This window comes from Hibiscus syriacus, unplaced genomic scaffold (genome assembly GCF_006381635.1).
Source record: "Hibiscus syriacus cultivar Baekdansim isolate YM2019G1 unplaced genomic scaffold, ASM638163v2 tig00109945_pilon, whole genome shotgun sequence".
NCBI classification, from domain to species: Eukaryota; Viridiplantae; Streptophyta; class Magnoliopsida; order Malvales; family Malvaceae; genus Hibiscus; species Hibiscus syriacus.
Window position 1 is genome coordinate 4,156,524 of NW_024062535.1, and position 21,355 is coordinate 4,177,878.

The window sequence follows — 21,355 nt, forward strand, 5'->3', positions numbered from 1 at the left end:
TGTTGCAGTTATAATTATGACCTTGTTACCCCATTTTGTCTTTTGATAACACCAGCTTTCTTTGCTTGGACTTATGTAAAAATCCAATAAAACTCTCATCTTTGAAAGGAAAATGTATCATCTTTGAAGAATGTAGATGTAGATATGCCCAACTCAGCAGAGATTAATTAGGAGAGCAGTGTCTGTTTGATTTGACTCTTGAAACACATCACAAGGAGGATTTATCCTAATTTCTTTCATATCTCCACATCTAATCAGATCTTGAACAAGCCATTCAGATCATATCATGTCGAGATGTTTAACAACAACATGTTGTTTAACCTTAGTTGGCTCCACTAGTTTCTTGTTGTTAAAATTCCAGCGCCTCTTTGTGGAAAGAAATCTTCATCATTTCTCACTTCTAACCTTGGGGTTGAAGAAGTCAAACTTCATCTCAGATTAACAAATGGAAACACCATATGATCTCAACATTGGTTCAGCACCATAATTATTGGTTCGTAGATATTTGACAGCATATTCATCCTTTCCTGTGGTTTCTGCACAGATGTTCGTAAAACATTTGACAACACATTCCTCCTTTTCTATGGATTCTACCCAATTTCTTGTCAGTGAGGATCTTTGAATAATGTTCAGAACTTTTTTAGGACATCACTTAAGAACAAAGCTTAATGAGACCTCAAGTGGGATGCTTTAATTGCCAGCATCAAATCATTAGAATAATGCAACTAAATGATGAACAAAACGTTCTGTATAGTCAGCTCCACTGTCACTGTTTCACTATTTTCATTCTTCATACCTTTCTGTCTCATTGGAAATATTTTCTCAAATCAATGATCTTGACACATGATGATATGGGCCTTTAGCATGCCCTAGCATTTGCTGATATGAACGTTCAAAAGGTATTCAAAATTGTTTCTTGCTAATATGAGCCTTCAAAATGCCCTATATGGATCATTTCTATCTGAAATGGGCCTTCAAAATGTCCCAATTTTTATACTAAGGTGAGCTATTCAAAATGCCCCACATTGATCACTTCTGCATTTTTCATGCTAATGTGAGCCTTTAAGATGCCCCACATGGATTACTTCTGTCTTTTTCATGCTGACGTGAGCCTTCAAGATGCCCCACATGAGTTACTTCTATCTTTTTCATGCTAATGTGAGCCTTCAAGATACCCACATGGATAACTTCTATCGTTTCATGCTGATGTGAGACTTCAAGATACCCACATGGATAATATGGACCTTCAAAAATACATCCAACCTTCAAGTCAAAATGTTCACTCTCAATGTCCATTGAATTTAAATCTCATGATTCCCATGAGGTACAACTTTGAAAATGCCTCATTGTGAGTACTCATGGCTCTCTTCGTGACCAAATCTGTTAATCGTGAATGCTCTCATTCCATTGTTACTAAACAACAATGTTGTTAAGTAACTTGAGGGATTCTCTTCATGTTGTTACAAACTTAAGAAGTGATCAATCATTCTAACAGAAATGTCTTAGATATGTGTTTATTCTGAATGAGGTAATCATCTTCTTGATTGTTCGTATTCTTGTCTTTTTTTGCTATGCACTGGGATATGTACCCTTTTTTTCTAATGAAACAATCATCCTCTTCTTATCAGGTTGCTGATAATGTCACAAGAGAGTATTACAAATTCTCTCCTTTAGCCCTTATGATCTTTCAAACCACTTGCTTTAAAAAATGTGAAGTGCTTCATCATTCTGGCATCGCTTATTATTTTTTTCCAATATAGGCATCAACTTGCTTCAAGGACCTTCCTCATTTGAGACTGTCTAGTTTGAAAATGTTTTTCCTCATTTTTTATCAAAGAATGAAAGAATTTTGTAAAGTATTACCCCTTACATATTCACAATTGAATCAAACCACAAAACATGAGCTTAATTAATATCGAATAAATAAATTACTCTTTTAAATCATTCAAAAATCATAGTCCTATGGAAAGTGTCAAAACTATTGATTGATTTGAGGTGTAGGTTGATTCTGGTAAAATAAGGTCTCTCTGTTGGTCCAGCATACATGTCCCTTTGAGTGTCCACTAATCTTGAAGAAATGGTTGTTATGCTCATCTCATAGAAATACTTCTTGATTCCATAATCTTAGGAACGTATTTAGGATGTGCAGTGCTTCATTAAGAGCTTAAGATTGTCTCTTATGTCGTTATTGCACCGTTCAATATTTGAGCCACCTTTTCAAGTTTTCAACTCGAATCCTCCATTGGCTTCAAGATGTTATTCAAAATTTACATCTTAAACCCCTTTTATTATATATCATGTAAACCAATTTTTGCAAGTGAAAATCATCCTGAGAGGCGGAATGAAATCTGAAGATAGTCTCTTTTACTTAAAAATCCATGTATGATTAGAATGGACTTTTCAAGTACGTAACGTAAGCCAGGGCTCATGGATACGAAAGAAAGGGATAAAAAGCCCAAACAAGTGTTTAAGGGTAATTGAACCAATGATCAATTCATTCTGATGCATTCAATCTTACCTTGATTGACTTGGATCTGCTTTGTTACTTGTCTTTCATCATTTCTTTTTCTGGATCTCTCTAGACTGCCAATTTTTGGGTTCATTTCCATTTTCTTATATCTTCAACATTTCTTGCGCTTCTTTTTTAATATGAATCTCTAAACTGATTACACTTGAAGCTTAATAAGTCACCCATCTTGATTCAATTTCTTTTTTCTTCTTTTCTTTTTCTTTATTCTTTTCTTTTTTTCTCTTTTATCTTTTATCTTTTTTCTTTTTCTTTTTCTTTTTTTTTTTTTCTTTTTTTCTCTTTTTTCTTTTTTTCTCTGATATATGAGTATAAAACATCACTTGCTTTTGAGTACATCCTTTTCCTCTTGCATCTGTTCTTTTTTATTGGATTTGATCTTCAAGCACCTCATATTTGACCTACCTTGTGGTTCAAAACTCTCTTTACTTCATGAAGATTTATCTTTGTAATAAAAAATGGATTGACAATCTTTATTCCTATGAGCAAAATTCCTTCACGTTGTCCCCCAATGTGGAGGTGATCCTTGGTTAGGGTTGAATCGGAAAAAAATCATTCAGGTTTAAATGGGGACAACAAATGGTATATTTTTCTTCTTTTGTAAAGGGATAAATAAAGAAAGCCGTTCATCATTTCATACACAAAAACCTTTGTAAAAAGTGGTATCCACAGGGATAAATGTTTGATTAAGCACCTTCATCAAAGCATTTCGGTGTACTTCCGAATTTATCAACAAATCCATAATCGAAATTTGTGCTTGTTGCTTGTGTAACTACTCAATTACACTGTACTCACTATATTTCAAGAATTTCAAAAACTCTTGTACTTGTGTTTCAGTTATTGGCTCATTGATTGTTAGTGAGGGCTCATCATTAAATACCTTATGTGGTACCATTGCAAATTTTCCCTTTTCTTTCGATGTTTCAGGAGAGTAACACCTCTCACTTGTGAAAAATCCTACTTCACTCACTGTTTCAGTTGTCAAATCAATTCCCTGTGCTTTCTCTTTTTCTTCTGCTTTCTCCAAAGAAACAGATCCTCATACCATTGAAATATTGGCAGTGTAATTCCAAGGTACATTGCGGGTATCCTTAAATGGAAACGGTAAAGGGATTGTGATAACCATTTTTAGTTTTGCTAGCACATGATTCATTGCAGATGGTTTTACAGTGATAATCACAGACTCACTTTTTTTATGCATGGGCTTGGAATCTTCTGATGTACAGACATCCTCTTCTATTTTTCCTTCATCTTTCTCGAAGAATTCTATCTCCTTATTGTCCATCAACTTTTGTATCAATCCCCTAAATTCAAGACACAGTTGAATTTCATGTCCTTTTTCCTAGTGATATCAATAATCGCTACATTCATTAGGTTTTGGCTTAAACTCTTGATGAATCATACCAGCTTGGGAGAATTGCTAGAATACCCAACTGATGGGAAACTTAATTTCAGTAACATTGAAGTTTACTTTCTTCCTATCCTCTTCATCTTTTTTCTTGTTTCGAGCGTGCCCTAATTACTGGAAATTCTCTTCGACAAATTGATCTATGATGCCCCATCTCGTCTCTTCATGCAAGAAGATTCAAAGATAATTAAAATTTTGGTACTTTGAGGTCTTTTGGTTTCACCAGTATGATGATTTTGTATCTAGAATGACAAATGTGTGACTTTTGAAGTCGTGTATATGGTGTAAGTAGTGTTATAAACAAATCATCTCTACCCAAAAAGTAAACATATGGATTTGGTGTCTCAAAAATAGGTAGAGACATTACTTCAGAGTCTCATATAAATGTAGTGTCAGGATTTGGTTTTGGTAAAGGTAAAAAATAGATCATTGTATGGGATATGAAAGGTGTAATTTTACCACTTGCCAAAGATCTATAAGTCTTGAAAAATTAAAAAAATATTTAATTTACATGATTCTCAAAAACTTCAAGATTAAAATTTGGTTCCTTGCTCATAACCATAAAAGCAATACAAATTTATTTATGTAACCTTAAAAAGGTTTAGAAAAGACAAAAAAACAAGTTCAAACAAGATGCTGAAAACAGGAAGTACTACAGTGGTAGTTAATAACTTCCACTTGTTTATTTAGCATGCCCCATTACTCTTAGAATATGGGGTGTATAATTGGACCATAGTCCTTATCCTCATTTGCCCCTCATTTCATGATCATATTTTATGTCAACTTCTTTAGATAAACTTTCAAATGCAAAAATCTCTACTTCCTCCTGAGCAGTTTATTGGTAAAATCTCATCATCATCTTTTTCTTCCTCGACTGGATATTGGGCTCAATTTTAGATCTAGAACAAATTTCCTTGGTGATGACAGTTTTGTCTTGGTTTTGAATGCTCATTGCAGCTACAATTGGGGTAGTATTCACAAAACTCCTTAAATTGCCCCCTGCCTCACTTGTCCTTAGAAAATCTGATATAAGTATTTGAGGTTTCTTCAGGGTTACATCTGCCCCATTCATTTTTAATCCTATGGGTCAATCTCGAATTACCTCTTCTTTTACTTCTTTTTCATCATTTATAATCAAAGAAGTATTGAGAGTAGAATCTTTTATCTTTGGCGTAAATACCTTGTTTTACTCATCCTCTGGTGTATGTAATTCAATTGTTCTGATACTATCAACTCCATTTTGGGGTTTAATTCCCAATTGTTTGACCAAAACATACAGATTAGTAGCATCCACTTCTATGATTCCACTAGCTAATAGATCTTGAACTCGTCGTTTCAAATTACCACAATTCTCGATAGAGTGTCCTCGGGCTCCAGCATGATATTCACAAGAAACTTTCTTATTATACCAATTCGGGTAAGGAAGCAACAAACGCTTAGCCTGGCATAGAGTAATAATCTGAGCATAGAGCAACTTGTAATATAACTTTCTGCACGAAACTGAAGGAAAATTGGGTAAAAATTCATTTGACCTAATTTTCTCTTTGACATCATCTTGAAAACTTTGTGAATGATCGTCTAGCTTTTTGCTTTGTTTAGCTTTCTTCAATGGCACTTGAACTTTTTCCATGTTTCTCTTCAACTTGATCTCTGTCGTATTTTCTGTGATCATACCCGATTTTTGGAGATTTATTGGATTTCTACATTCCCTAACAAGTTCATGGTCATTTGTTTTCATCGCATCAGCTACATCACTAACATTCATAATCCCATCCAAATCTTTTATAACAAGATTCTCTCCATGGATCACAACATTTACGATGTTCCTTAATTTGGTCATTTGTTCCTTTGAATCATCTTGAAACTTTTTTGCTTGATCAATTTGTTCATTTGAATAATCCTAGAACTTTTTTCTTGATCGACCATCTCTTGTTGAGTCTTGATAATTTTCTCTTGGAATTTCTCAATTCTACAAACCCTTGCTAAAATCTCATTCATGGTTCTTATCTTTCTCTAAGAAGACCAAGTTAGCTCCAATTTGATTTCAAAAATTATGTCATGGATTTTTTCCACGAATTATTCCCACATTTTATGATTTAATGCATGTAAAATAGTTTGAAACTAAATGCAAATGCATGATATAAGATGTAAATGCAAAAAATGAAAACGTAAAAAACAAAAGTAAAAATGCAAAGATGTGAATGCAAATGCAAATGCAAAGATGTGAATGTAAAATGAAAATGTAAAAAATACAGAAATGCAAAAATAAGAATGCAAATTGTGCAATGCAAATGCATGTATAAAAATGGTATTAATCAAGAGTGATCATCTTAAAACAACTTTCATTGAACACAAAAGTTTCGATACATCAAACAAAACTTTACATATAGGGGATAGATTTCACTCCTAACTTATTTATTTCCCTTAACAGCCAAATTAACTTCCACTCATTCTCATGTGCGGAGTTGTTGATCTACTTTTATTCTCTCGTGAAGCCAGCTAAATCAACTAGTTTTGTTAGCCACATTGTTTGCTTGAGCAACAACTTCTTTCATGACATTGTCTTTTTCTTTCATCTTTTATGTTAATTCTCGAAGTTGTAAGCAGTATTGTTCATTTTTCCTTGTGAGAGAATCTTTATGGTTACAGAGTTTTTGTACAAGATCTTCATAATCTTCTACCATCTTCAACAATGTATTGTTCTTGGCTTCAGTGGCTTTTAATTCAATATAAATATCATGGTGATTGATCTGATATGAATCTTCCATATTGATTATAACCCTATTCAACATTTGATTTTCAGTTTGACATCTTCCTAATTCAATAACAGATGTATTGCGTCTTTATTATGTAATCCGTAAATCATAAGAGAATTTACTCGCTCGATCTTTATGTATCTTTTCATTCTTTCTCCATTGCTCAGTATCTTTTTTCATTTTACTGATCCCTGTTGTCCATTCTTCTGGGGTGTTTCCTATGCCAACATTTTTAAAGGCTTGAATGATTATTCGAAAATCATTATGCATGGCTTCAACCTCTGTGCTCAATTTCTTGTTTTCATTTTTCCAAAAACGTGTTTTAGCTTCATAAAAAATTATTTCCTTCTGAATGCTTCTATTGATACTCTTACAATAAAATGCTTTTGGTATCAATCTATCAGGATCTTTGGGTACATAGCTTTCCATTTTTTTGAGAGTTTCTTCAAGATGTCATTCCTTGGTTGCGTCATAGTTTGCTTGATCATAAAACTTTTGGTCCATATATGAAAATTTGATGTCCACTCTTTAATCAATACATTCTAATCATGTCATGATCATGCAATGCAAACAAAAGAAATCAATATAAACAAGTTAAAGCAAAATAAAATGTATCTACAAAATAGATAAGAAAAAAATAATAAAATCATTAGTACCAATTAATGGAAAAAAAAATCCTATATATCATGGCATCTATATATAAATTCTAACCTCATGCTTTCTAGTTCCATGCTTTGTTTGGAAAAATTAACCTAACCGTATGATTACTAGTTCGCATGCATTTATCGAGAGAAAAAATCAAATAAATTAAAATCTAGAGCTTCTTTCTCCTTTGTTTACACCTACAGACAAAGTTTCAGCATTGTCTTAGATCAGGTGAATTTCTAGGGATTATTATATACAGAGCTTCGGTTCTAAGAGTAAAGGTACTCAAATTGTCCTTTGTTGGGACCCCTTTGGGCTGCCAAACCCTCAATCCTAGTCCATTACAGACTTAAGCGGATCGAGTTCAATTAGAGGGGACACATTTCCCTATGGCTGACACGGAGAATAAATTCTCACGAAGACGTCACTTTCACTCTCACTTAAAAGGGAAAAGAGCTCAAGTATAGAGCTTATGTTTATACAATGCACGTGTTGTGTGTGAGGAAAAATTCTCAAACCTTTGACAAAGCATCACAAAAATTAAATCCTAATATCTGAAAATTAATCAAATATTAATATACAAGAGTATAAAATAAATTGAAAGAAATCAAAAGAATCATAAATTAAATAAAATTGAATTCTCAATTTTCAACTATAGAGACAATATATAATCGATTTAGGTTTGACCAGAGTCCCCAGCGGGGTTGCCAAGCTGTCGTAACCAGTTTTCGCCCGGGTACGAATGTTTCTTGACGGAAAAGTAAGGTGAATAAATAAATGATTTTTTAAGGAAATGTTTTGGAGTCGCCATCGACCTTTTGGGTTAGGTAGGTCGAATACCTAAAAATAATCTTTTAAAAGAGTTTTAAGTAAAACATCATTTAAAAGATAAACTAGTCTGCGTATAACCAAAAGTTCATTCTTTTTAGTAATAAAAGAGATTCGAGGTCGGTTACGTTTGGGGAAGGATTAGCACCCCCATAACGCTCGAAATTGGTACCCGTCGATTATAAATTGTCTCTATTAGTGGAAATTTAAGAATTATAATATAAATTTAATTTACAATCCTCTTATTTCATATTCAATCAAATAATTCTAAGGAAAAATATATTTAGGGTTTTATAAATACGGTATTTATTTATTTAAAAATCTCGGAAAAGGACATATAGTTACTTTAAGACAGCTCATTTTTATATTAAAAAAATACATAAATATTAATAATAATATGATAATTTTTCCTAAAAATATAATTTAAATAAAACTGAATTAAATATATTATTTTATTTATTTAAAAATATCAAAAAATGACATCTATTTAATTTAAGACAGATGCTTTCTTAATATTAAAATAAATAAATATTCTTATTTAATTAAATATATTCATTTGAAATACTAATATTTAATCATTAAAATATAAAGGGTAATAAAAATAAAATAAAATTGCAATTAAACAATGACTAAAATAAAGAAAATTAAAATTATAGGATTAAATTGTAAAATATCTAAATTAATAGCCCTAATTCAAAATATTATTAAATATAAGTAATATTAGTATAATTTAATTATAATTAATTAATTCGAGATCAAAATAAAAATTATTAAAATAATATGGATTAAATACGATACTTTACCCTAATATATATATATAAACATAATACTAATATAATAAAATATAATATAATTCAAACACTAAATTAAAAAAATCAATTTAATGATACGACCTAGACATAGGGATCTTTCTTGAGTATCTTATCCAATCAAAAGTGGGATCATGTTGTTCAAATATTTATAGTATGCATATCACGTGCATATAGTAACAAAATAGTATTGATTTAATTCTATACAATACATACATATTTTAAATATTTATCAATCAATTTATTGATATGACCTAGACATAAAATTAATCATATTGATAATTTAGATGACAAAGTCATGCTACAACTAGGTCAGTATAATTACTACCTGTCTGTCAATCATCACCATCTTCGAAAAGGCTAAATTTTAATAATAATAAAAAATCATTAAATCATATCTTAGTCATATTTTACCCTAAAATATATATATACCTGATAGGTACTAAAATATAATAAAATAAAAATAAAATACCGAATAGAAATGCACATAGTTTTACCATGTGGGAAATTGCAGAGACACCCCTCACCAAAACGACACGTTTTGGTGAGGGTATAAATATCCTTTAAAACGACTCTAAAGAGTCATCTTTTTCATTTTTTTATTTTTGTTCTCTCTCTAAAGAGAGAACTCTCTGTTCCTTCTCTCTAATACCCTCCACCGGAGGGACGCATGCCACCGGTTGCCGATGCCAACCCCACCGCCAGCCACCGCTCACGGCGATCGGAATTACAAACTTACCCTCAAAACATATATATGAACGCCCTAAGGTCGAATTCGGCCTCCGTTTCTACTAAAAAGATATGGAATTTCGTAGATCTAAAAAATACCTTCAGTATTTTGGGTTTTCCGACAACGTTTTGTATCTTCGACGACGCTTGGTAAGTTTCTCTCCTTTTTTCTTTCGGTTTTGTTTTAGTGGTTGTGGGTTTTCTTGCTTTTGCTCTCTGGTTCCTATTTTTTCTTTTTTTTCTTCTAGCAGGATCGGTGGCCTTTTATAGGCCACCACGATGCTACTCTCCTCGGGCAGATTACAAGGGTACCCTTCGGTGGGTCACCGAAGGGATATGATGTGTGCGGCCGTGTAGATCTTCTGGAAGCTTCGGTGTCGTGGTAGCAGTTGGATGGGGAACATGGCGGCAGAGCAATTGGAGATAGCAGAGTGGTTGAAGGCGGCACCGAAATAGACCCTAGGGTTCACCAACCCTAAGGTTTCTGATGGATCCTCTTTTGGGCTGTTGGATCTCTCCAGATCCAACGACTGAACTTGCTGGCGACTGTGATGAGGTGTGGAAACCCTAGAAGGGTTTTGCTGGATCGGGTCTAAACTGGGTTGTATCGGGTCTGGACCGGGTCTGCTTCTAGTTCAAATGTAATCGGGCCTCTGGGTTATAATTAGGCCTCCTTTGTAATCTAGACCTGTAAAATTAATTGTAATTATTATTATTATTTAATAATAATAATAAATAAATAAATAAATAAATAAATAAAATGGGATAAAAACTTAGTGTTTACAGCTATAACCGTTTTATGGATCACGTATACTGACTTTCAGAAGTGTTTAAGGTATATGAATTTGAGTTCCCCCCATAGGTAATGAGAAAGACCCTGATGAGGTTCAGAATTGTCTTTTGATTGTACTAGATCGGTCCTTATTGTTGAGGGAGCCCGGTCGGCCAAAATCCACTTGAATTCATTATGATATGGATATTCGGAAGACATCCAGAGAAAAACAAAAGATGCGGGCTTTGTAGAAACCTAGGACACAATAGGAAAAAATGTTCATCTCTTTTTTCGTCATGTAACCGTTGATGTTGTGATTGATGTAGTTGTTGTTTATGAAATCTATGTTTTTGTTATTTAATTTTCATTTACTTTCAATTAATGTCATTTGACCATCATCGATTAATTGGCAACTCAAGAAATTAAATAATAAAAACAATTCGAACAAACTAAAAACAAGAAAACGATACAACTAAAAAATAAAAACAACTAAATAATAAAAACAATTCGAACAATTAAATAATAAAAAAATTAAGAAACAAAATAAATAAAAAGTTCATAATTAAATAAAAACTTTACAATTGCTGGTAAAAAAACAAAATTAAATAAAAACATAACGAAGTAAACAACTCTATTGATGTCGGCGTCTTGAATGTGTTCCGCAGGGTGGTGGCTGTCTATGTCGATGAGGATTTCTTTGTATAACTTGTTCTGCCTCCTCACTCTCTCCATCATCATCATCATCAGGAGCAGATACATTTTCTTGATAAGGGACGAATGGCGATGTAGCACCTCTATAAAATAAGAACACTGGAGGTGTATGACTGACTATCCCACCGCTCAAAGAAAATTGTGAAAACTGTGAAAGCATCGATATCAATGAGTGCAAAAACTACACCGGAGGTGTCTATGCATGTGGTGAAGCTTCATCCGCCAAATAACTAGTATATGAACCCCAAATTAGATCTACAAGCATAAAAGTATAATATCGACCAAGAGGGGTCATAAAACTCTGAGGCGGTGGCGACATTTAGTATGGAAGTGGTGGCGTCTGACCCGGCTATAGTGGCATATGAAATGGTTGCGGTGCCATCTAATATGGTTGCGGTGCCATATAAAACGGTTGTAGAATGTGTAGGTGTGTAGACGGTGGCTGCTGTAATAGTTTTGGTGCTGCAGCTGAGGACGAGCGGGAAGCGCCTGTTCTCCGTCCATAAGTCGGGGGACGATGATGCTATGACGGTGGACGTCTTTATCGACGTCAATGAATGCTCCCGCTTCTTGCTTTCTCGGAAAGTAGGAACGTTTTCTCGTTCGTGTTGAACCACTCATAATAATCATCCGCAACCGAGATTCTTAGGCGCTTCCGGAATAGATTGTACAAAATCAAATTGGCGGAGCACTCGATCAGTAGGATGACACTCGACAATAACATAACATATCAGAGGGACCACCGCTATCCAGGCATATAATGGGTCTCTTAAATGATGTGGGACGCAAATTCTCATTTCTTCAGTAGAATAAGGAGCCCATTGAAATTAAAACAAATATATATAATTATTATCAAAATAATATTCTAATTATATAACAATAATTAAAAGTAGATAATAATATTTAAATACATACCTTTGTACCAGCCTTCTGATTAATGAGTAATCTAATTTCTTCTAATTCATCATGTGAATCCCGATGATATTTTCTTTCACTTGACCACCTATTCAATGAAATAATTTTCATTATATACTCAACAAAATTATCTATATACGAAATCAGTATTGAAATTACTTCAATAATAGCAGGAAGACCAACGAGTTTTTCACCATCGGACATAAAAAGGGCATACGATACCACGCCCAAGAGTGGAGAAGAAGGAGACATCCGCCGATAGCATTTTTTTATAGTCAATAGCTCAACACATTTCCCTATACAAAAATGCCAAAAATGCGGAGCCCCAACTGAGTGTGCCAACATAATGAAAATCTGTGAGGTGACGCAACCACATACAATGAACTTGGTTGCGCGATTTGTCGGACATCAGATCCCTCTTATGAGCTGTAATATGCAACCCGTACATACATTTTAACCTATTCCTCGGAGGTGTTGCGACTCAAATGTTGGAAAGTTGTATCCAACCAATTTAAAGGTATTCAACCACTGTTGAAATTAGGCGGGATACCTCCAAGATATTCATCGCACAAGATATGCCAATCACAATACGCCACCCCAGAAATCACATCCCCATCTACCGAATCCCCAAATACATAGAAAAATCCTCCAACATAATTGTGCACTTTCCACATGGAAGATGGAATGAGTGTGTCTCTGGTTTCCACCTCTCAACCAATGCAGAAATAAGGTTGGATTCAATGTTACAGTGTCCTTCATATTTTGCTACGTAACTGAATCTAGCCTCGACTAAATACAACCATACACGAGTAGGTATCTCAAACTTAAGGTTATGAATGAATGGCTCTAATATATGATCTCTCTCCTAATTTAATAAATATTATAGAAATTAAAATATAAACTAATACTAAACAAATTAAATAAATAAAACATTAACAATAATTAAAATTACAACATAATTTAAAATTGTTACCATATCGGCAAAATGCCTTGAGATATGATTCTCATCTAAACATAGCAAACCGACTTTCATTTTATAACTGCACAAATTAATAAAAAGTTAGTATAACAAAATTTAATAAAATAATAAATTATTAATTTATTATAATACAATAAAAATATTTTTACATTCTTAATAGAAAGATTGATACTCGTAAAATTGAGAGAATTTGATATTTTAGTGTGGTTTGGAGGTTGTGTTTAGGGGAAGAGGGGAGGGTGATATTTATAGGAAGAGAGGAGGGGGTAGATGGGTTCCCATAAATGTGGGAGGTGGATGGTTGGGGTATTAAAGGATCCGCGTCTTTCTTGACATGACGTCAGCTCGACAGAACCCTGTAAAAGCGTGGATAGAGATCCGTGCTTTGTCAGAAAATATGTTAGATCAATAATATTAGGATAAAGGGTGTCTGACATATAATTATTAGATGTAGGGGTGATATTTCAATATAAACGCAATTTACGTACGCCATCTATGAAATAATTTCTCCTATTTGAAACCTACTCCACGCCAAATGTGGAGAAGTTCTACAGTACGACACCCTTAATATACAACAAAAAAAATGTTACCGTTTTTGTTATTATTTAAATAACAAAACCGGTAAAAAAAGTACCTAAAACATTATTATTTCTACCTATAATATCAATGTTTTTCAATATTTCTGGTAAAGTATCCAACAATAACAAAACCAGTAGCGTTTTATTGGTTTTATTAACAAAATCAGTAAAATGCCTAATAATAACAAAACCAATAAAAATAATAATATTTCTGATAACTATTTACCGATATTATTTTTTAAATAATAATAAAATCGATAACGTCTTTTTTAATCATATATTAAGATTATCGTTCGTGATCATTTCCTTAAGTGAAGAAAAGCTTAAAGTCAACATGTTAACTACCGGATTATTTTGGGGCCCACACCCAAGTAATTCTTCTTCTCCAATTTAGTAGTTGAAGATCCTTACAACCTGGCTACCAATCTCATCGTTGACCTGTCCAATGTATATGCCATTAATAGCTTCGTCTTCTACGAGTGACAAACTTCAGTGTGCTTTTCAAGTGACTTATCAGTATACAAAGAATATTCTGAGATATTAAATTGAATAAAAAGACAAATTCTTTCCGGAGTTATAGGGTGAGGCAGACTAATACAATGTTGAGAAAAGACATGAATTAAAATATTATAAATAATATAATATTTTAAATTATATACAACTTAAAATGTTATATTTTTTATTTTTTTAGTGTAAACTTTCTTCGTAATAATTTAATTTGCAATCAAAAATAATATTTTTATAATATTTTCGGTTAAATTAAAAATATTAAATATATAATATTTTAGATTATGTGTAACTTAAAATATTATGTCGATTATAATATTTTAGACAGCACATTTTCTTAACCATCAATTTCTTTATGGGATTTTAATAGAAAATATTTTGAGAGTTTTGTGACGTCTCTCACTCGAGTTCGTTGGACGGATCCAGGAAGGGTGTTACATTAACTATGTCCAAAGACTTTAAAGGACAGTAGGCCAACCATTCTTTTCAGCTTTTTAGAGCCTCACTGACCTTTTAATCATGTAATATCAAACACATATATATCGAAGTCTAACGTAGTCATGCATTACCAATAACCATAAAGCTAGAAGCTCTCGTACGAAATATCAACTCAACAAGAACAAGAAACAATCAAGATAATGCTTTGTAATCAACTGAATAACATCCACACAAAGATCCGTAATGCACTAACCGATATCCCTTAGAAAATCTCTACTTCAATGCTCTCTTATCCTAAAACTGTAAACAACAACAAAACATTAAAGTAGCAGATGTTATGGTAGAGTTTGTGGACAGGTTTTATGCTACAGCACTTCTCATCAAATCGTGGTGGTTGACATTAAAGTGGTCGAGTATTTGAGCTGTTGAATTTTTTAAATTCAACTGAAGGAGTAGTTGAATGTGTTGCTGATTTTGGAGGAGTGATTTTCATAGGATGCTCTGGGCAGTTGTAATGCAAGGTTTATCCATGTTTGCGCATTTGTCTTAGGGTGTTTATTTCTTAGGGAGTTAAGATGTTTTGGACTGGGGTGCTTCGTGCCTTGCGTAAATGAGGTCTTGGAGGTGGTGTTCATTGTTGTTGAGATCGTTTGAATGGGGAGTGAGGGTCTTTATTTTCTGGTTTAGGGAAGGACTTTATCTTATTAGGTGAATGAGTAGATCTTTCTTCTTCAAAGTTGGGTGGTTATCTCTCTAAATTGAGTTGAAAAAGTTTGCAGGAAAGCGGTCCATCTTATTTGGTGTTATATCTCCTTGTTGATAATAGTGTTTGATTCTCTAATTAGTAGATAGGAGAGTGTTTAGGAAGTTTATTTGTTTTGCATTCCTGGTGATTTTTGTTTATTAGGTGGGTAGTTTGCGGGGAAATGCTCGATTTGGTTGGTGGTGTTTTCGTGTCGTATTGTTCTTGTATTGCCGGATAGGATGTATTCTTTTTCTTTATTTAGGTTCAGGGAATTTTTTGTCGAGATAATCTATTTGACTTTTTCTTATGATTATTCTAATAAATTTCATATTTGCGGAGAAAAAAACAACAACAACAAAACGTTGCCTCTCCTCTTTAACTTTAAACAACAACTATGATATTTAACTGTCGACAAGTGATAAAGATATCCTCTTTATTGGTTAACTTGAACCAAAAACTATAAACAACAACTAAACATTACCTCTCCTCTTTCTTTTGTAGACAGTTATAAAATCTTGCTTCATAATAGTTTCAGAAAAAAAGAGAGGCCAAGATTCATAATTTTATTTTAAGCTTCTATGATATTTAAACTTGAGACGAGAGATCGAAAGCAACCCGAACTTGGGTATCTGTTGGTTCATCTTTTTGAGGTTCGATATATGTAACAACAACGTCTTTTCTGAATGTTAGATAGAGGATTGCAATGATGTAGACCGCCATTAGAGGAAACACAATGATTCCAATGAATATATTGCCTACTTTTGGTAAATCATTGTGAATCAACCAATCTACAAAGGCAGTAGATAAGTAATAGACGTTGATGCCAATTATTCCAAGCCCTAAAATCCATGAAATCACAATTATCTGCAGTGTAACAGAGATTTGATAATCAGCTAAGAACATAAATAGAAAAAAGAACCTAAAAGAAAATGAAAATAAAGAGAGAAGCACCCACAATTTTGGAGTTCTTGTATGGTCCCATTTTGGTTGAATTGCTACTGAATTTAAGGAGTGGGATTAGAGCAAATGGTAGCTCAAATGAAAGAATCATCTGCAAAAATTTTAGCTTTAGCTTCACACGGGTTATTTCAAGAGTATACATTGATAAGATCACTCGAAATTAAAACATTAAGTTATGGAATCTTTTTTTAGTCTTAGGTTATTATTAGGAACGAACACATAGTTTTACGTTAGGAGATGAACTTATAAAATTTTAAGGTGAGACGAACTTATTAAATACTAGAGGATGAAAGCATATTATTAATACAAAATATAAAAAATATCTAAAATATATATTAATTTAAAATTTTCAAGAGGCAACTATCTCGCACGCTTTCCTCGAACCATCCCTTGGTTATGACTATCTAAGTAAAAAAAATGTATATGTTTTACTAACCGATGCAATGATGATTAGTCGACCGGCCCCTTGAGATCCACCAATGATGGACACGATAAGACTAGGTGTAATGGCAATACACCTAGTCATTAAATTCCTCAACCATTTCTTCATTTTAAGATTCAAGAAACCCTGAAAGAAATATCATAAAATAAACTTCATATTCAATTTTAGATAAATAACTAATGGATGTCACATTTTAAAGAACTTAGTGTGCCCAGACCTGCATAATAAATTGCCCTGCATAAGTGCCTGTAATGGTTGAGCTTTGCCCTGAAGCTAAAAGTGCAACGCCATAAAGAGCTTTGCTAGATTTTCCTAACACGTTCTACAATGAAAAAAAAACTAAAATGAAGATTTTAATTTTACTTTTTTTTCTAAGAAAAGGATGTAGTGGGCAAAACAGTTGAGATAATGCCCACAAATTTATTTGCTGAAGTAAGTCGATTGCTACTGCATCACCTGAAAAATGCCAAGAGTATAATGCATTTTTAAAAAGACGCAACGGTCACAATGCGTTTTTTTAGACTACGTGCAATTTGAACACCAAGTCTAGTAGAATAATAAAGTAGAAGACGCGTATCTTTTAGGTGTCTTCCCAAAGACACCAGGTGGTTTATGCGTATTCTCTTGAGCATTGTAACAATCACCTTATCTCAGAAAGTAATTCCCTCACTCTATACGAGCCAAACTTTTTTCTTTCAACACCCATTTGATCGATTTTGACCGATATAATGTATTAATTATTATATTAAAACCTGGAGAAGAAAAGAAGCAGAGTTGAGATTAAGATCATTGCAACGATTTCGATTATCTCCAGAAATGTTATCTTCTGCACACACGGTCCCTGACACTGAAACTACCGCAACATTTATCAGAAATGCCACCAACAAGGCAAAACCACTCTCTATTAAAAAAAATCTGCAGGCAGCCTGATCCAAAGAATGACAACCACAAATTGGTTTAGCATATATGAAGTTATACTAAATTTTAGGGTAAATAACAGAGATGGTTTCTTTTGTTTTATTTTTTTTAAATGTATGATCTTCTATCTATAAAAGTTAAAACGTGGTTATTTTTGTTTTATTTTAATTAAGTTATAAACGGTCATTAAGGTTTAATGATTTTCTGACATGACACATTAATAAAAGGGTTTAATTTTTATTTTAATACCTAAAGTTTAAATAAAATTCTAATTAGGGACAACGGATAAAGACATGGTTAAAAAAATACACCCACGTAAAAATAGCATCAAGCACTTGAACTTAACTCAAACAGGTGGTGAACAACGGATAAACTGTGAAAACAGAGGCATGGAAATCAATAAAGACTAGCTTTTTCTTAGTAATTGTAATAAGAGGTGGATGTAGCAAAAGCTAGCAGGCAAACCTGGGTACACTTGCCTTGAGTGTAGTACAAACACAAGGGCCTCTAATGAGTACTGGTGCAAAACACTTGGGTATTCGTTGCGGCAGAAGGTGAAGGAGATGAGGAGAACTGGGATGCTATGGTAAATTTGGGTGAAGGAACGTACGATAGAGGAGAATTGAGGAATGGGTTTTTGATTGGAGAGGAAATTGAACGGCTGCAGATAAAAGACAAGTTAACTAGAAAAAAAAAATGGAGAAGTTAGCTAAACAACCCGTGACCATGTAAAGGCGAAATCATTGAAGCAGGATCTTAAGAGGGAAGAGAAATTCTGGATATGTCAATCTCGGGTTCAGTGGCTTCAAGCTGGTGATAAAAAGGCAAGTTCTTTCCATGCTTTGTGGAAAGTGAATCACTCAAGTTCGTCGTTGGTTTCTGGTTTTTCAAAGTTCAAACGCAAGGGTAGGGAGAAAGGAGAGAAAGCGTTCGCCAGCCCCAGGATCCGAGAGTAGCTATCATTCTTACATTACGTTTTCTCGTGTTTTTTATTTTATTTTATTTTATAGCAATCCATTTTTGTTTCCTACTGAGACCCATGAAAATAATTAAACTTGTGTTTTCTCAGAGAAAGAACTGGGTTGGTTATAGTTTTATGGGAGGTTGAAGAAAAGAAAAAAAAAGTAGTAATTAAAAAATAATCCCTAAAATGCTTTTGATTTACATAAAGACCAATAAATAATATTTTACTTAAAGATCAAGGGTTAAAATTTTAACCATTTTATTAATGTGCCAAATCATCAACCTGTTAAAGTCTTGGTGACTAAATATTTAAAGGTCGATACGTTAAGTGACTACAACTTAATTAAGATGAAATAAAAGTGATCACGTATTAATTTTTCTGGATCGAATGATCATACATTTAGAAAAATGAAACAAAAGTGACTAATTTTGTAATTTACCCTAAATTTTAATATATGTATAAGTAAATAAATAGGAATGTAAGTATGAGATATAATAAAGAAAGTTGTTATGTTGGCTCACATTAACACCTTGGACCGAGTTGGGTACTTTTCTGGAGAGCACCAGTGCTGAGTGAAGGAAGAGATTGTGCCTGTATGATCACACCATTTGGTAGAGTTAGAACAAATTCATTTAAGCTTTTATTGTGAGATTGAAAGAGATTGATGTTATTCATACGGCATAACAAGAGCACCCAAGAGAGCAATGGCGTCAGCTGTGGCTCCTTGGCCGGCAAGCTTCGGAACAAACATGCCCTTAACAACACCGGACGCCGGTGGCTTTACGTAACTCATTTCCCCAAAGAAACATCCCGCCATTACAAATACCAGCACTGCTATCAGCATTTCCAGCTTCCTTACCTTTATATACATATCTTTATTATTCAATACATAGCGAATTGTAATTCCACAATATAAAACAAAACTGATAAAGATAAGCAAATTAATTACCCCATATCTTTGCAGGCCAAGGAGGAGGAGAGTGCTTAAACCCGTACATAAAACTCCAACCCATACTGGGATGTTAAACAGTATATTCAGCCCAAAGGCTGTCCCAATCACTGCACCAAAACATAGAGCTCAAAACCAATAGATAAATCAGTTCTGGTTGATTTTTTTGTATGCTGCAAATGGTGACATGAATGACAAGAAACCTTCAGGTATATCAGCAGCTATGACAGCAAGCTCTGCAAGTAACCATAAGCAATATTTCACCAGTGGTGGGTACTCAGCCTTGCACAATTCCGATAAGTGTTTTCCTGAAAGAAAGTTAAACAAGTTAATACATAATACTAAAAATGGAAATTTGATTGATTGTTAGCATGAAAGATACATAATTACCAGTACTGACTCCAAGATTTGCAGCAAGAGACTGGATTATTAGAGCAAATACTAATCCAATCAAAACCACCCAAAGTAGCTGGAGATTGCAAAGATTTATGACACCAAAGTTAGCTAATATTGTTGCATTTAAGAATATTATAAAGGCCTACTCTTCAACATATTACCTCAAATCCATGGCTGGCACCTGCTTGTAAATCAGTTTCCACTGTGACATGAAATCAATCAGATAAGTTTCCAAAACGATTCAGATGTAAGAGAAAAGAGTGGCAATGGCTAATGGCTTACAGTTGCCAGGATCAAGATAAGCTAATGAAACAAGGAAACCAGGGCCTACAAATGACAAGAACTTTCTCCATCCAGGCTTCTGCAAAAAGTTCCCCGAAAAACATGTCATCAGTTAAAACCAAATATAAGAGCATCTTATATGTAAAATCCTGAAAAGAAATGAAACCTCATCATTGGGGTCAACATGATTATCATGGAAGCTTTTGCTGTTATTAGCTGGGGAGGATTGTGGGGTGGTCACAGGCTCCACGTTTAAAGCAGCTATGCGGTTGCTTCCTCCACCCCATGATTGATGGATGACTGCAACGTTGTCTCCTTGTTCTTGTTGCTGCAAACTTTCCATCTCTCACTTCTCCTTAAGTTTACTCAATTTTCAGTGATACGTACTGAACAAACTGAAAAACACTGTATTTATAGTGAAATAAGCAATAACTTATCCAACAATCTGGTTTACAAAAGTAGAATGGAATTTTAAAGAATTGTATTAAAAATTATTATTAAGTGTATTTGCAATATTTAATTAATGTGACGACTCAATATGTCGTTGGTTTCAAAAAACAAAGAAGATTATTATTTTTTTTAATAAGATGATTATTTAATCTAGGGCAAACTATGGGTTAATACCTAACTATTATTTTTGTTCTGTTTTTGTAATCCAACTATTTTTTTGTTTCAAAATCATATCTAACGTTATGTTGTGATTTCATTTTGGCCATCCTCCTTTTAATAGTGACATTGACATATCACCATAAGGTAATGTCAAGTCGTTATTGAAAAAATTAAAAAGAAATCACATTAGCAACTCTGTTTCTTTTTTAACTATAGATGACTAAAATGAAACCAAAATATAACGTTAGGCATGACTTTGAAAAACATAATAGTCGAGTGACCAAAACGAAATAAAGGTGATTAAGGTACTAAACATGTGGTTTACCCATTATAATAGACCTCTGGAAAGCAAAATCTTTGATCAGGCCGGAGGCATTTGTTGGGAAGGTTATTATTATATAGCAGCAAAACCAAAATTTAATTTAAAATAGTACCCATTAATTGGGTTGAGGATGGATTTAAACCTTAATTATTTGAAAAAAAAATAA

The 21,355-nt window shown here is 33.4% G+C and overlaps 1 protein-coding gene across 1 annotated transcript; it reads right to left on the minus strand.

Annotated features, from left to right (window-relative positions):
- Positions 1-15,854: 15,854 nt before the first annotated feature.
- Positions 15,855-20,627, minus strand: LOC120210963 (metal transporter Nramp5-like). Its single transcript, XM_039209607.1, has 13 exons — positions 20,438-20,627; positions 20,259-20,341; positions 20,138-20,178; positions 19,971-20,049; positions 19,784-19,888; positions 19,581-19,690; positions 19,309-19,490; positions 19,153-19,222; positions 17,502-17,675; positions 16,967-17,071; positions 16,744-16,875; positions 16,303-16,398; positions 15,855-16,211 (listed from the first exon to the last, which is right to left on the minus strand). Exons 1-13 carry the CDS (start codon positions 20,599-20,601, stop codon positions 15,933-15,935), a joined length of 1,620 nt encoding a protein of 539 aa, XP_039065538.1. The 5' UTR covers positions 20,602-20,627; the 3' UTR covers positions 15,855-15,932.
- Positions 20,628-21,355: the final 728 nt, after the last annotated feature.